The sequence below is a fragment of the Scomber scombrus genome, chromosome 10 (assembly GCF_963691925.1).
Source record: "Scomber scombrus chromosome 10, fScoSco1.1, whole genome shotgun sequence".
In the NCBI taxonomy this organism is placed as follows: domain Eukaryota; kingdom Metazoa; phylum Chordata; class Actinopteri; order Scombriformes; family Scombridae; genus Scomber; species Scomber scombrus.
The window spans coordinates 13,478,422-13,495,306 of record NC_084979.1 but is presented as its reverse complement, the minus strand read 5'-3'; the positions used below and the strand labels follow the sequence as shown (position 1 = coordinate 13,495,306).

At 40.3% G+C, this 16,885-nt stretch overlaps 2 protein-coding genes across 4 annotated transcripts in view; both read left to right on the top strand.

Moving 5' to 3' along the window:
* The window catches only part of kif1b (kinesin family member 1B), a 57,866-nt gene extending 50,964 nt beyond the window's left edge, over window positions 1-6,902 (top strand). For both annotated transcript variants that reach the window (XM_062427343.1, XM_062427346.1), the window contains 11 exons: window positions 616-730; window positions 826-959; window positions 1,081-1,142; window positions 1,255-1,400; window positions 1,569-1,829; window positions 1,953-2,024; window positions 2,319-2,440; window positions 2,577-2,729; window positions 2,911-3,103; window positions 3,199-3,317; window positions 3,409-6,902. In XM_062427343.1, coding sequence (XP_062283327.1) covers window positions 616-730; window positions 826-959; window positions 1,081-1,142; window positions 1,255-1,400; window positions 1,569-1,829; window positions 1,953-2,024; window positions 2,319-2,440; window positions 2,577-2,729; window positions 2,911-3,103; window positions 3,199-3,317; window positions 3,409-3,451 — 1,420 coding nt within the window. In that variant the 3' untranslated portion in view covers window positions 3,452-6,902. The remainder of the gene's footprint in view (window positions 1-615; window positions 731-825; window positions 960-1,080; window positions 1,143-1,254; window positions 1,401-1,568; window positions 1,830-1,952; window positions 2,025-2,318; window positions 2,441-2,576; window positions 2,730-2,910; window positions 3,104-3,198; window positions 3,318-3,408) is intronic.
* Window positions 6,903-8,319: 1,417 nt separating this feature from the next.
* Window positions 8,320-15,451, top strand: pgd (phosphogluconate dehydrogenase). 2 transcript variants are annotated; one of them, XM_062427348.1, is made up of 13 exons: window positions 8,320-8,426; window positions 9,296-9,371; window positions 9,468-9,647; window positions 9,770-9,835; window positions 9,927-10,045; window positions 10,171-10,240; window positions 10,366-10,500; window positions 10,603-10,792; window positions 12,176-12,306; window positions 12,960-13,093; window positions 13,943-14,042; window positions 14,372-14,494; window positions 14,886-15,451. In XM_062427348.1, exons 1-13 carry the CDS (start codon window positions 8,419-8,421, stop codon window positions 15,003-15,005), a joined length of 1,452 nt encoding a protein of 483 aa, XP_062283332.1. In that variant the 5' UTR covers window positions 8,320-8,418; the 3' UTR covers window positions 15,006-15,451. The 2 variants fall into 2 exon arrangements, with proteins under 2 accessions (XP_062283332.1, XP_062283331.1); XM_062427347.1 differs by having other exon boundaries at window positions 14,346-14,494.
* The last annotated feature ends 1,434 nt before the right edge of the window (window positions 15,452-16,885 follow it).

Below are 16,885 nucleotides of genomic sequence, written 5' to 3'. Positions count from 1 at the left end.
TGTTACATGACGTGTGAAAGAAAGAAAGCGGTAAATGAATTCAAAGGTTCGTTTTTACGTCGATAAAAGAAGAAGAGGAATCAGGGCGGATTCTTCGTTCCATCAATTTAGATATTTAGATCTTAGTGATTATGAAAGTTCACATATTACTTGCAACATTGTTATATTAATTGTATCACAGCTTAAACATGACATGCAGAACATATCAACCTTACATTCTGCATGCCACCTGTCTCTCTACGTTTGCTGCAATCTCTGCACATTCCTGACGTTCTGCTAACTAAGGTCTCACCTCAGTGTGTTTCCTCACATCTTGTCATGACTAGGGATAAGTGTGAGGGCCACTTCAGTCACTGCACAGTGCGTACAGCCTAATCTGTCAGGGCTGCGCTCACGTCGTCTACAACAGAATATCTGACTCTCACTGTGGTTATTTACACGTTCTTTTACAAAATGAGGTTGTCCTGTAGTTAAATCACTGCTGCTGTTCCTGTGCAGATCATACAAACTATAGTTTGTAAAGCACTCACTAACTTAGGCTTAGAAAATAATATTGTGTGAACTCATATCTCTGTGTTTTTATTGAAAGCTGAAAGTTGTTTTTATCTTGTTCAGGACCTTCTACCGCTTTGAGGCAGTGTGGGACAGCTCCCTGCACAACTCCCTCCTGCTAAACCGAGTCACTCCTTATGGAGAGAAGATCTACATGACTCTGTCTGCATATCTGGAGGTCCGTCACTTCTCTTCAATGTTGTATCTTTTCAAATTGAGCTCTGTATAAAACCAATTTTAATGTCAACAACAAACTGCGTCTCCTCTTCACAGCTGGACCATTGCATCCAGCCTGCCATTATTACCAAAGACATCTGCATGGTTTTCTACTCACGAGACGCAAAGATCTCCCCTCCTCGCTCCCTCAGGAACCTCTTTGGGAGTGGATATGCTAAAACCCCTGACTGGTAAGGTTGCAGGCTGTGTTATGTGGCTGTTTTTATTACCTAAATTAAAGAGCATTTGATTGTCCTTAAGTTAGATACACACACAGTTTACTTCAGCAGTATTTCCTCTGCTTAATCACAGCAATCGAGTCACTGGCATCTACGAGCTGAGCTTGTGCAAGATGTCTGACACTGGAAGTCCAGGTGAGCAGTCTGAAAATCTACAACATCACTGAAAGAAATGTTTAAGACAAGCTGCTGGTTTGCCTTGAATTATGAGAGCTTTATCTTAACAAGCACCTTTGGTCCTGAGCAGGCATGCAGCGGAGGAGGAGGAAGGTCCTGGATACATCAGTGGCTTATGTGCGTGGAGAAGAGAACCTGGCTGGTTGGAGGCCCAGAGGAGACAGTCTCATCCTGGAGCACCAATGGGAGCTAGAGAAAATGGAGCAGCTGCACGAGGTGGGTTCTTTCAAGAAATTACAATCACCTGCAATGTTAAAGAAAAATATAAAAACTATATGCCTCTTTTATGCCACACTCACATGCTAAATTAAATACCCACTTTCCTTTTTTATAAAGTGTCTTCTTACGATGTAAACTTCACCCTGCTCCTTTCCATCCGTCCAGGTGGAGAAGACCCGTCACCTGCTCCTGCTGAGGGAGAAGCTGGGAGAGGCTCCTCCAGTGGGAACAGCTCCCACCACCAAGTCCCTGAGCGAGTCGCTGTCCCCCAGCATGAGCTCAGGCACCCTGTCCACCTCCACCTCCATTTCCTCACAGATCTCCAGCACCACCTTCGAAAGCGCAATCACGCCCAGCGAGAGCAGCGGCTACGACTCCACCGACATCGAGAGCCTGGTGGATCGTGAGAAGGAGCTGGCCACTAAGGTGAGAGGAAACGATGCAACACCGGAACGGGAGCAGCAATTTATGCTTTGCTACATATTTAACAAATAGCAGCACCAGCCTCTCCTCCTGTGCTATGAACTGACCCGTCTTGCTCTCTTGTAGTGCCTGCGCCTCATGACACATACCTTCAACAATGAATACAACCAGGTGGTCAACAGTATTAGTGACTGCAAGGTGAGTTATTGTGGTGTCACACATTTCACTGAAGCTTTGTCCCAATTATATAGCAGCTAACAACACGATGTGTTACTACAAAATGTCTTTTAAGTTTGAGGAATTCTCAAAATAGTGTTAAAAGCAGTTCATGGATTAAAGTTGAGCTCTAGAGACCGTAATCATGGGTTGTCACATGATTCCAAATCATTCTTAGATAAGCATCTAATTTGTTGGTTACTTGAGCAGTGCTCCATCCAAATATAAACAGCGTGTTGAATGTCTGTCTCTATGTCTTGCTCTTCTTCTCCTCAGCTCTCTGACATCTCACCAATCGGACGCGACCCATCAGTGACCAGCTTCAGCAGCGCCACCCTCACTCCCTCTTCCACCTGCCCTTCTCTGTCTGATTCTCGCTGTGGCTCCATGGGCCAGAAGTAAAACTTCTATTTCATTTAAATCTATACCAGCTTACCCTTTTATATTTTTTCTGTCTGTGTTTATTTTCAAGCAGGGCCAAGCTTACTTTACATTTATTAACAGGTTGTTACCTACTTTGCTTTTCTTCTTTAGGACCCCAGAAAATAGCTCCCGTGCCTCCAGCCCCTCCTGCTCAGACTATGAAAACTTCCCGATGGTTCCCAGCCTGGAGACCTCTTACCTTGCACGTGCTGGGAAGAACGAATTCCTCAACTTGGTGCCTGATATTGAAGAAATGAGGCCAGGGTGAGAATCAATATGTTAGCTCTTTAGGTGTTATTTTAGCCTTAATGCTTTTACTTCCGGAACCTGGATGTTCTCATCTGAAAGCAAACTAAATTGATCTCATTAGTCCTCACAAAAACAAGCACCCTCTCAAATTAAACTGATTTTTAACTGATGTCTCTCTTTTTTTGCTCCTTATCAGATCGGTAGTGTCCAAGAAGGGATTCCTAAGCTTCATGGAGCCGCGCTCCAACTCGTGGGTGAAGCATTTTGTGGTTGTGCGCCGGCCTTACGTCTTCATCTACAACAGCGACAAGGACCCAGTGGAGCGGGGCGTCCTCAACCTCTCCACAGCGCAGGTGGAATACAGTGAAGACCAGCAGGCCATGCTCAAGGTAGAGTTTCAAATCGTCAAGCATGTTTCCACATCTCAGCATCTAACTTGCAGTTCCATTAGCAGTATTAGAAATATCTGCTCTTTTCTTTTCAGACTCCCAACACATTCGCTGTGTGCACAAAACACAGAGGAATCCTCCTGCAGGCCAACAACGAGAAAGACATGAATGACTGGCTGTACGCGTTTAACCCTCTGCTAGCAGGAACGATAAGGTACTCACTCTTCTCTTCATTTACACATGACATGAAGCAGCTTTCCATTCAGTGTTATCTCATCAAAATGTAAAACGTGTTGTTCCCACAGATCTAAGTTGGCAAGGAGGCGCAGCGGCCTCTTGAAGAATTGAGTGACCGGCACACAGGAAACCACAGCTTCCATTCTTTCTGAAGAGCATTTGAACATACCGAGTGTTAACACTTATTAATCATTGTGATTCTTGACGGTTTTCTCTTGTAAGTAGACTTGTGGCTTAAGTCTCCTTTCATGCGACTAAAATTTTGAGTTCCAGAAACATTTGCCTCCCTTCTCCCTCCAAAGACCCTCTGCCAACTTAGCGTCCCTCCTCTCTATTTCTCTGCCCCCTCCCTCCTCAGCTTTTTGTGTTTTTGTTTTTATGACAATGTTTGGGTCTAATTTTGTTCCGCTTTGTTGTCATTCCCTAACTCCCTAACTAGTAGCATGTTGTAATAGTCTACTTGTGTGTGCACGATTCTTCAGAAACTGTTTTTCTGGCCACTAATTTTCAGTTTGCCAATCATCTGTAAAAAAAAAAAAAAAAATGTCTCTATCAGTGTTATTTGTCTCCCAAGTAGATTTTCTTTTTTGTTTTCTTTTGGGTTTTTTTTTTTTTTTCATTAATATGCCTGCATGATGACTGCAGCAGTCCTCAGGAGAAGACCATATTTGCTTACTCAAAAAAAAAATCTGATAAACTACAGTTGAAATTATGAAGGGAAAATATACAAATATCTCCAAGTGACGTTTCAGTTAACGCTCTGCTACAGAAAGCAAGGCTACTTCAAGAACTGTCGCTGCTAATTAATTCATAGGTTTTTTCTTCTCTTTATGAGATTTGCATCAGGCCATTGCCTCTTCCTAAAGTAGACTCTAGCTCCCCTGTAGTTCTCCTGAACAGCATTTAGAAACAAACACAAAAATGTGAACACTGAAAAATTTGTCAACGTCCCGACTCAGTGAGACACAAGGGCAGCACTGGATCTCCACTGTCATCTGTGTGAAATTTAGATCCCACTCCTCAGTCCATGTATATACACCAACTCCGACCCCCCCCTACCCTGATAGTGCCGTCAGTCAGTGAGTGATAACTTACAATCATGCATTTGTGTCAGCATCAAAACTACACGCTAACTGAATGAAACATGCAAAAATGGACTATGATGATTTCACATCTCAGCCGTGAAAACGTTACAAAGGATTTATTTTTTTGTGTCTGCAGGAGTAGATATTTGTCCCTGTCCTTTTGCTCTTTCATCTCACATAAGACACACAGTAAACAGGGTTTTTTAAGGGGAGGAGGAGGATGAAGAAGATAGTCTAAAGAGAGAACGTCATTTGTACATACAGTCTGTTCTGGGATCAGTTCACTCTCATTTAAGACATTCCTCTCAGCTCCTCTTGCATTCTTTTTTTCTCATTTTGAGCCTCAGACCTCAAGAAAGTTTCAACATGTGCTTTCATTTTATTTTAACCATCACATACTGATGATACGGAAGACAAAACATGGTGAAATGGGAGAAGGAAGTAAAACAAGAGAGTGAAGTTCTCTAAGCCTTGATGCCATTTGTTAATCGATGAAGCCGTTGCACGTTGCCTGCAGGGCCGATAGCGATCCAGTCTACCCATATGACTCCCTTCACTGTCACACCAGTGTCGGGTTAAATCTCTGAACTGAAATACTTACTATTCAGCAGCGACGCACCACACGTTTGAATTTAAACCTCTTAACTCATCTAACTCTCATTGGGTTGATATAGTTTTTTTTCTTCTTTTTAATTTTAACATTATTATTATTAACATTGTTGATTTTTTTTTTCTATTATGCTTTTAATCATTCCATAGTGACGTTTTATATGAAATGTAACAGAGGGCATTTATTTCTTCATTTTTAACCAGCTGTATTGGTTGTTTTTGCACATTAACACATATCTATAGCAAGACAAGGGCAGATCACACATGTTGAGTCCAAGATTATTTTTTGAACATCATCTGAGTATCAGGAACACTGATAAGAGCACATATCAAGGCTACACTGGATAGCTGTTACTCAAAAGGTTTACTAGAAAGAAGTGATATTAAAGGGACAAAATATACTCAAAAGGTTTTATTTCTGTTATTGTTTATGAAAATATTTGCTCTGTACATTGCACTACAGCTGCTACATTTGGCTCCTTGTAAATTACGACATTTCCGGTGCCTCTGTCTCTACAGACGGTAGGAGTGTGATCAGATGGGCGGTAATAAACTCTGGCTAACCAACCAGTAGTATGCCTTCTGTATGGTTTGAAAGGGACATAAAGTTTAAATGTGTTGAAACAGAGGTACCAATTTCCTATTATTAAATATCAGTGGAATTATTGGTGACGTATTGAATGTTTGCTGATTTAAAAACAGAAAACATTCATCTCAGAATATGAAATATCTCTGCCCTCAGGTCAACCAACCTACTGGTCAGATAAATAAAACCTGTTAGATTGGATTGTTAGTTTCTGAGAAACTGTTAAAGTTACTTTACAGGGGAAAAAAGGATTAAGAAAAAAAACAATCTATGCACTGATCAAGGCTCAAAGTGCAATCAAGCTGTGCATATTCAGCAGTGGCACATTGATACAAATGCTTTTCAGAGCAAACATTTTCACTTCAGCAACTAATTTGCAGAGGTATATTGTTTTGGATTGTGTATTTATTGTTTGCAATGTATATATTAGTTTGCAGCTCTTTGCACATATTAATAAAAGGTTCAACTAACTGATCAAATAAAGTCTGTGCGGTCTAGTTGTTCTACTCAGAATGAACCAAAATGAAGGTGTGGCAGCCTCGCCCTGTCTGAACGGGGAGAGAGTTGAATGTACTATGAAGATGTTTTTTTTTTCTCCATTATTTAGAAAGAAAAAAAAGGCAGGGGATAAAAAGAGAGAACTAAAATGTAACCCGCTGCACCCTCTTGGGGGAGGTGGGTTGAATTAGTGCTTCCTTTTTTATCAGAAGGTGGTTTTTGAGTGAAAGTCTACTTTTGATTGGAAGAATATTTACTCACGACTCATGCAAGCCAGCCGTCTGAATTCTAACATAATAAAGTTGGTTTTTAACTCATTTCTTCTAATATCAGGGAATATAATACAAAGTAGCTAGTGATATCTAAGATGACAGTATACCATTGTTTGTGCTGGTGTCTTTCTTCACCTCAACACTTTTTCCGTTGATGCCTTTCAAACAAAACTAGCCATGATATTTTCCATCTTCCCCTCTGACAATTAATATCGGTTTTACTGCGTTTCCCTTTGGATTTGTTCACCAGAAGAAAAAAAACAGACAAACCATGACATTAACACTGTACATTATTTGTCAGACTGGTTTCATTTTCATACTTATTTTGTAAATATCTGTGTTGTATGGAGCTTGAATTAAAATGTAAATATGTTTACTGTATTTGTAATAATTATAATCCATTCGCTGTATAGCATAGATGTGTCATGCAGATATCCTAATTCTGTGTATGGTAATCTTGCACCATTGAACTGTTTAGTGAATGAGGCAACAATAAAAGTGCAAATTGTGCATTAGCAGAACAAGTGATGCCTGTTTGTCTCCTCCCTTGTTTAGAGCCTGTTTGTCCTCTCCCGTGTAAAGCTCACATGCTTTTACATGTCTGGCCTTCTTTATGTGATTGTCCTGTAGAAGACCATTTCTGATGGGAGAAAAATGTAAATAAAATGTTACAAATAAGAGACAATAAAAACATATGCTATGTCACACTTCAGACATTTTCAACTCAGTTATAAGATAAAAGGTTTGACTTGCTAAATCAAATAGTAAGTCATCAATTTGACTTAAAAAGTTTAGTCTTTTCCTTTAATTAGGAATAAGTTTTCTTATAACTTTGACTTTGTGAGTCAAAAGTTTACTCATTGCTTAATTTGGACACAGACAGTCAAAATATATATTTTTAAAAACGTATCTGTAATCATAACTAGTGTCATATAAGGTTGTATATATCCCTGACTTTCTATCTTTTTTTTTCTGGCAGACATGGGCCACTATTAGATTTTCATGTAGGAAGTTTTTAAACAGCTCATTCTGTACTTTAGAACCCTAAATTCAGTCTACAGTCGAGTGCACTTTCTGACCAATTAAAATTAAATTCCACGGATTATAAAAACACATTCATACCATATTTTTACCTTCACCCTTGTAGACACTACTTCTTCCTGCCTTTCATGCATGTAAAGAGGTGCTGACACTAAATTGGTTTAATGTAAAGTCATTTTTCCTGTGATCTGCCACAGATTAACAGTAATTACAAGAAGAAATGGAGCATGGTTTATTAACTGTGTGAAATCCCATACTGCCGGAAGAAAGACTGGCACTCTTAGTATAATTTAGATCCACCTAGACCTGTTTAGGACATATTAAAATACTCTGCTTTAAGTAATATGTACATAATAAGGTTTGTCCCACAAGAAAAAGAGTTCAATTACCTAATGAAAAATGCTAATTAACTTCACTGCTTCAAAGTCCATTCTCAGTGTTTGTCATGTCACAAAAATGCTTGTAACAATAAGAAAAAACACATTTTGAGTGCTACTGTGAACATATATTTGTTCTGCATTTAGTAATATACAAAATATAATAAAAATATAATATAATACTGATTAATATATAATACTGCAATTTCGATGCCCTATTAAACAATAAAATGTCCGTATCACAGCAGCTTTTGCGATAAACTCTAAATAATAAATAAATTATCATCATACTGAAAACTGTGGGTGTGTGTCTACGTAACGAGAGTGACGACCGGAGCAGCCAATGGGAACTCGGATACCTCTGCTCAGGCTCCTGGACCAATCAGAATTAACGACAAACATCGCTTGAGTTCGCTATACGTCATCTGATTGGCGGATACGCTGCGTCGGCGTACGTGAGCTCCCTTCTCCTCGTTACGTCACGTCAAGGCGAGAAGGAGGAAGTTAAAAAGCGAGTGAGGAGGAAATCTGAAGTGAGGTGGACCAGATCAGTGTGAGAGCTCGACTGTCATCCGGAGACTTCACGGTTAAGATTACACGCAGAAACACAATGGCTCAGTAAGTTTTTTAACGACTTTTTACTCATTCATTAAGGTGGGAAGGTTGTGGTTAAATGCTGCAGACTTTCCACTCGTTTTTAATAATTTGTTGAAAATAATCTTCTTGTGTAAACGGAGCTGTTAGCTTGTTAGCTGGAGGGTCAGCTGCAGTGTATAGAAATAAATGTGGCGAGACATTTAGCGTGAAACTTGAACGCTTTGACCGAGGTAATGGTTGCTGTGAACCCTGAGAAATGACGGAGCTTTGAAATCATAAATGCTGTTAAACTTTTAAAGGACAGGTTCACCATTTTTCAATTCTGCCTTAAAACAACAGTTAGGTGCTCCATTGAATATTGAAAAATGTTTCTTCTTGCTATAATTATTTGTCCTGTTCATACTGACCATTAGAGGATCCCTTCATAGTGTTTTTACAGTAATTGATGGAGGCCAAAATCTACAGTCCTCCTGTCCAAAAATGTATTTAAAAGTTGATTTGAAGTTAATATGAAGCTTCAGCCATTCAAGTTAGTCAGAACAAGTTGATACCTGTCAACATGAGTCTTTTGAGTGCCAAAGTCCCTTTTTATGTTACAATACTAGCTCAACAAGGAAACACCAAGAGGGAATTTGATGCTAAGATGACTGTAAATTTGGCAGATATCCACATGGTATGACTAACCCAGACTGCTGAAACCTCATATAAGCTTCAGGTAAACTACTAAATGATTGTGTTGACACACTGTTTGAAGGGGATCTTCTATTAGCCAGTATGATCATAAGGAATGATTGCAACAATGAAAACCTCTGACCACCTTACTCTTATTTTAAGATGATGTTCAGCTTGACCAGACTTTCATTAAATCTCATCCCTCTCTCTCCTCACAGAGCAGACATTGCACTGATTGGTTTGGCTGTCATGGGCCAAAACCTCATCATGAACATGAATGACCATGGCTTTGTGGTGAGTTGAAGACTGATTTTATTTTCACTACTCCTGGCAGTAAAACTTCCTCTGTGTTTTTGGGGGGGAAAAGTAATTACAATACCTCTGCAACAGGTCTGTGCCTACAACCGAACCGTGTCCAAAGTGCATGACTTCCTGAAAAACGAGGCTAAGGGCTCCAAAGTTATTGGAGCAGAGTCTCTTGAAGACATGGTGTCCAAGCTGAAGAAGCCCAGGAGGATCGTCCTGCTGGTCAAGGCTGGACAGGCTGTGGACGACTTCATCGACAAGCTGGTTGGTAACTTTAGTTATAACTGATGGTCTGAACTGTGTTATAACCATCAGACATCAGCTGTGGAGGATTGAGTCCTTCCTGGTTTGTCTTTGTGAAAATTTCCTCATGTGTTCTTCCTCAGGTTCCTCTTCTTGAGGCTGGGGATATTATCATCGATGGTGGCAACTCTGAGTACAGAGACACAACAGTAAGTAGATAAGAATCACTGTTTAGCAGTAAATCTTTATTTTCTAACTGAGGATATTCTCACAGTGCTTTTATGTGTTTGTGTCACACAGCGGCGGTGTAGGAGTCTGAAAGAGAAGGGCTTGCTGTTTGTTGGCAGTGGAGTCAGTGGTGGAGAGGAAGGGGCACGTTATGGACCCTCGCTCATGCCAGGAGGACATAAAGAGGCCTGGTGAGACATCACAAACTTAATGTTACGGTTCATAACTCCTCACACTGTCTGCTGCAGTCATACTAAACCAAACACGCATAGATACTACTGGGAACACTGAACATGCTTGTTTCTCTGTTTTTAAGGCCACACATAAAAGACATCTTCCAGAGCATTGCTGCCAAGGTTGGAACAGGAGAGCCTTGTTGTGACTGGGTGAGTGGAGTGTTTTTTTTAATGGTGTGTATGTAATGTTTACTACAGTGATTAGTTAGGATATAGCAGCTATTATGATGTGAACTCATCTCACTATAATCTGACTGTCTGGTTTGCTCTGGCAGGTTGGAGATGAGGGTGCGGGTCATTTTGTCAAAATGGTCCACAATGGTATCGAGTATGGTGACATGCAGCTAATTTGTGAGGCCTACCACCTGATGAAGGATGTTCTGGGTATGGACCACGATGAGATGGCTAAGGTGAGCTTGATAGACCTGTATGACTATTAGTTATCTTCACAAGTGCTTTTTGCTAACTATGTGGCTGACTGTATTTCATCACCTCGTGGTTGAAACACTCAGGTTTTCGACAACTGGAACAAGACAGAGCTGGACTCTTTCTTAATCGAGATCACAGCCAACATCTTCAAATACAGGGACTCTGATGGTACACATCTGCTGCCCAAGATCCGTGACAGCGCCGGACAGAAAGGAACAGGGAAGTGGACAGCCATTTCTGCACTGGAGTACGGCACACCTGTAACTCTGATCGGTAAGAGGAAGTAATTAGCATTGTAGACAAGGAAGTATCTATTTCCTTGTGTCTTTCCCAAATGCTGGCTGCATGTGTCATGATGACATGGCAAAAAGCATTACGTCACACCTGCTAAAGTTTCAACATGGTGCCAACAAATAAAGAGGCAGCACACCCAATGATTATGTTTAGCTTTGCGAGGTGGCTAACAAACAGCGTGGCCAGGGTTGAACTTCTAAGGAATCGTGGTAGATGTGCACCTGCCGCTAAGAAGATTGAAAGCTTTTCTAGTGGCCTGCTCATCTCAAGTGACATAAGGGGGATTTGTGACACTCTGCAGCTTTGCTCTTTGCTCCTACTGTATGACAGCATGCTTCATAAACAGACAAGGGCAAGCTTTGAGGTCAGGGAGCAACATTTAATAATTCAAGTCAAAAAGTGTCATTATTATTGGCTCTGCAGATTGGCTGCCCGTCTAAACAGACAGTTTTAACGCGAATAGTTGAAGTTAAAAGTTACATACATGAACTTTTAAGTGACAGTTCAATAATGTAGCCTGACATTTCGCAACAGAAAATGACCCCCTGCAACCATTGTTCAGATTCATTCTTTTTTTAAATGATTTGTTTTTGTTATTCCTGTCAGTGCTGTGGATCCTCTTGTGATGGAAAGAGATAGAGACAGTACAAAAGGCTTCATTGTGTAAGAGCTGAGCCTGTGTGTGTGTGTGTGTAGCAGTCCAACAGGCCGGCACAGTATGCACAGGCACATTTCTGCACTCAAAAGGGATCACATTCCTCACAGTGTGTGTGTGTGTTGTGGTCCGTCAGGCTGGTACAGAATGCACAGGCAGATTTTTGCATCCAATGGTGATCGCATTCCACACCAGGATAGTTCACTGGACACATTTTCTCTCAGTGTATGTCTTTCTGTTGGTCTGCCCCTCCCTCTGTGGCTGTGGGTTGCATCACTGAGCTGTGCAGCTTTTAGCAAGTCATGCTTACCCAGCAGTTGTTTTTTTTTGCTCTTACGTTGTAGTAATCTAATTCTAATTGTTCAACCTGGCAACTGGCAGGCACTGTTTTTGGTTTTTTGGACATTAGTCATCTCAAGTCCTGCTTTTACAACAGTGTTATTACTGTACTGAGTCATGCAGATGCTTGGTCATCATGTTTATCTTAGCATGTTATCAGCTGTGGCATGGCTGCGAGCTGTTCAGCTTATTAGTGTGTACAGTGAAGTCTACAAACCCATTTGTTTTGTGAGGTCTAAATAACTCTTTTTTCCTCTATTCACGTTCAAAGATCTCTGTTTATGTGTGACGAATAACGTGACGTGTTCAGGGAGCTAACCTTGTTGTCTCTCTCCCGCTCTCTCTTCCTCTCTCTGTCTGTGTCTCAGGGGAAGCTGTCTTTGCCAGATGCCTTTCCTCTATAAAGGATGAGAGAGTGCAGGCCAGCCGCAGCCTCTCAGGGCCACAGGGGGTCAAATTCAACGGTGACAAGGCAGCCTTCCTGGAGGATATAAGAAAGGTACAACACACAGTGGAGTATATGTGGAACAGTTAAAAGCACAGAAACTGGTGAGAGAAAGGTTGACTGACTGAAATATGAAACTGGTATTGTTACAAGTGTAACAGATGCAATGAAAAAAGGAGTTATTACTTTAATACTGTGGCAGACCAGAAAAACTGGTCAGTGTCACTGACAGCTACAAAGGAACTAAAATTCCAGAGGTTTTAATGTGTCAGTTGAATTTTATTTTGTACTCAATAAGTAATATTATCCCAATTATTACTCATGATTTTGCCCCTTTGACAGCTAGTAAAAATGTGTGGAATTTTGGCTTTCATCAAACTATTCCTTTCACAACCTGCACACAACCTGTGGAGGTGATGCAGAACAATAAAAAGTCTGCAGCAGCACCCAAAGTTAGGTTGCAATGATTAGTACAAGTACAAACATGCAGGACTGTGTGATCTGCATCTGTGCTGTAAATGCATCAAATAATGATGCTCTTAGCTTACAGCTGACTACAAACACACACAACCACTCTGTCAACATGCAAGTATTAGCTGCTTCTGATCATTAAAAAATGTAAAATATGCTTTTTTTAAAATGTGACTAATATTCATTTAAATTAATTTCGTTATATCAGAGTAAATAAACTGGTTTTTTTTCTCCAGGCCCTCTACGCCTCCAAAATCATTTCCTACGCACAGGGCTTCATGCTGCTGCGACAGGCAGCCATAGAGTTTGGTTGGACCCTCAACTACGGTGGGATCGCTCTGATGTGGAGAGGAGGCTGCATCATTCGAAGGTACATTTTACCTCACGTGTCCTCATATCGCAAGTTTGCCTCACTGCTGCCTTTTGCAACGCTCTGTCAACAGGGATGTTTCACACTGATGGTGAAACAAGTGGTTATGCAGGGGAATAGAGAACTTCTTAAGAAAAAAGAAGAGAAAATGGAGAAGTTTCTTGTTGATGCAAGTTACTTTGTAATTTATTAGAAATTATAAAAATTTAAATTTTAGGTCAGGAGGGATAGTCATGTAGTGCCATAAAGGAAGTTATTGACTATTTTTATCACTGTCCTGTGTTGTAATACTGGAGTGAGAAATATATATCAAAGAACATATGACCCTTCCTGTAAAATCAGATTGAGTGAAGAATGAGGAAATTATAGTTGCGACATTGGTTTGCTTTGTGCAATCTGGCAGATGTTGCTTAAACTGAAGTCAAATACAGAGTTACACTAGGGATGGGCGATATGGACATAATCAAATATCACAATATTTTTTACCAAATACCTTAGTCTTTACTTTACTATAATGCAGTCTTTTAAAAGCAGGAAAAGACAACACTTACGCCATATCACGATATTAAGACATCCAATATCTAAGATGATATCTAGTCTATTATCACAATATTGATATAACATTGATTTATTGCCCAGCCCTATGTAAGAATCAGCATGACTTTGTGTGTAGCCTTCAGCAGACCAGTGGGAAAAAGGCATTGTGCTTATTTGAATAGAAGCTTGGTCACACTACGTAGGGGTACAAATTAAAAAAAGAGATTTTTATTTAACTTATCCAGTGAAATGTCCCTTTTCATTTAAACCAGAATCTAAATGGTTATTTCTTGTCTTTCTCCTCCCCACCAGTGTCTTCCTGGGTAAAATCAAAGAGGCGTTTGACAGGGACTCTGAGCTGCAGAACCTGCTGCTGGACTCTTTCTTCAGTAATGCTGTGCAGGACTGTCAGGTATGAGGAACAAAGAAATGGCAAAAGACCAACCTGCAACAGCCACATTGACAAAGACACACAAAACAAGTTATTTCCTCTTTTACAAAGAAATGGAGTGATGCAACAGTACCACTTGTTGACTTAATCATCAGTAGGGCTGCAACTAACAATTTTTATTATCAGTTAATCTGTTGATTATTTCTACAACTAATCAGTTAATCTCTGTGTGTGTGTGTGTGTGTGTGTGTGTGTGTGTGTGTGTGTGTTGTGTGTTGTGTGTTGTGTGTTGTGTGTTGTGTGTTGTGTGTGTACTTTACTAAGTTAAGCTTTTTGCTGTCTTTGTTTAGGAGTCATGGCGCAGAACAGTCAGCACTGGAGTCCAGCATGGCATCCCCATGCCCTGTTTCACCACGGCTCTGTCCTTCTATGATGGTTACAGACATGAGAAGCTGCCTGCCAACCTCCTCCAGGTAAGGCAGCAGTGGAAGCTGCAGAGCCCACTGAGCATATGGTCGAGTGGGGTATATCAGATTAGAAGAGATCATGTGTTTGTGTGGGGGCTTTCAGACCCTGACAGTGTAAAAATAAAAGCTCATCTGTCCTTGGACTTAGTTTTATTTTTACCAGCATTAAACATGTCTTGAAACAATCAGTCATGATAAGTTCCTGGATTTAAATGAGAAGATTTGTTGCTTTTCTTTTATTTACATATATAATTTGCAGTTTGACTTTACGTTTTAAGAAAACAAGCTATTTGGAAATGGACAGATTAAATAGTAATTAAATAAACTATTAGTTGCATCCCCCCTTTCAAAATGTTTTACAAATGCAGGTATCAAAAGTTGTGTTTTGTTATTTTAGGCCCAGAGGGATTACTTTGGAGCCCACACATATGAGCTGCTGTCAAAGCCCGGTCAGTTCATCCACACCAACTGGACGGGCCACGGTGGAAATGTCTCTTCTTCATCCTACAATGCTTAAGAACCATCTCCACAACATGCAGGAATACAAACAAGATGGGAGGCGGAGGACGAGGGGAAGTTACCTGTGAAAGAAGAAGAAATGTTACACATTCCATTTCTATAACCATGCCTGAATATTTAAGTTCAACCCACCCCAACCTTAATCTGACTTTTTACTCCTCTCAGAGATGTGTTGTTCCAGTTTTATTTATCATGAAGTGGAATCATAGATTATGTGTTTTTAAACTCTTCCCCCCGTGTGTTTTGGTGTGCCCACTTTTTTCACAGTCACAAGTGGGTGAGCAACAAAGCGTGACTCCACCTGGATACTGTGGATATTATGCTGGCTATCAGGCTAATGTGCACCAGTCATGTTTGTCAGGGTTCACAGTGTTAACACTGGATTAAGGTGAACCGTTGCACTGTACTGTATTAGGCTAAATAAAGATTTCAATCCCTTTATAATTAGCCTGTATGGTCCTTACTCTCCAGGTGCTGTAAACAGGATTGAGATGTGTTTGTGTGTTGAAATAAATTAAGCAACAAGTGATATAAGTTGTCTGATACGTAGACAGGATAAAAAGTTTAAAAAGCCTGGTGGTTAACAGTTTAAGTCACTGACCTCTTCAGTGTGTATACAGTCAGTGACATCATTAAAAACCTAACATGCATCCATCAACACTGCACAATCCCATTCATTTTTTTCAGTTACTGAAAATGCATATTTTTTAAGTATCAAGATAAAGTGTCCGATTTGTTTAGTTCACGAAGATACAGTGGCTCATTAAGAAATTGTGAAAAATTAAAAAAAAAACAAACAAACAACAACTTTCACTTATAATAAAGTTTTTCTAAATGCCACAGGATTTACTACTAACAACCCCATGATGATGTTTACTCCATCATTCCATCTGTCATTTTAGTGGTGGTCCAGTAGGTGGCACCAGGACCCTGACACATGTTCCTTTGTACAAAGACAAAGCAGTGAAGTCATTGGAATGAAGAGTTGAGCGTGTATCCTTACATTCATGTTGTTCTCTAGATCAGTTGTTTCCAAACTGCGGAACATTAAGGGTTGGGAGGGTAAAGCTGAGGGGTTGGTACTCAAATTAAGATTTTTTGTTTTGCTTTTAATGCCTGATCTTCACATTCTCTCTTTTGAAATGTTGGATAAAGTTGCAACATAATGCCTGTAACAGTTATTCAAATAAAAAACAAAAACTGAGGTTTAGAGGAGAAAATCTATCTTCAGTTAAAACACTTAAAACATTTAACCTGACTTAATACGGAGCTATGGTGGCCTGTGTTTTCAGGTGTTGATCGTGTCCCCAGTTTCCATCCGACTGGGACCTTGATCCCCATCTTCTCCCCTCATTTCCTGTCATTTCTCTACTGCTGGCTGTTTAATAGGGATAGCCAAAAATATTTTACACTGCTTTTGCTTCATTATATTTAATTCATTCTAAGGTGTGACCAGTTTAAAAAAAGTTAGGAACCACCAGTCTAGAGTAGGTCTGTCTATGGTCAAAACAAAAGGTAAGGGGAGCCCTGGTAACCTCTGTGGTTTGGATCTGTGTTGCATGTCTTACCCCTCCCTCTACTCATGTTTCATGTCTCTCTGCCCCTTCTATTGTCCAAATAAAGGCAAAAATGCCAAATTATAATCTGAAAAAAAACAGAAGCAGGGTTTCACCGTACTGAGGATTTCCTCAACGTGACTTTGCCTGACACCAGTAAAATGGAGTAGAAACGACAGACAGAGGGTCCATGATGCCAGGAAGAGAGAGGAGACAGAGCTGGACATGGGAGCGGATGCTGTTGATAAATGCGCTAACAGCGCTGCTTTCACCGAAGCAGCAGTGACGGATGTATCTGTCAGGAGTGTGTTACAGCTGTTAT

What these genes read in the sequence shown, in the direction of transcription:
- pgd (XM_062427347.1), top strand. An exon ending in ACGACTTCATCGACAAGCTG is followed by an intron (nt 9,648 to 9,769) that starts GTTGGTAACTTT and finishes GTTCTTCCTCAG; the next exon opens with GTTCCTCTTCTTGAGGCTGG. An exon ending in TGCCTGCCAACCTCCTCCAG is followed by an intron (nt 14,495 to 14,885) that starts GTAAGGCAGCAG and finishes TTGTTATTTTAG; the next exon opens with GCCCAGAGGGATTACTTTGG.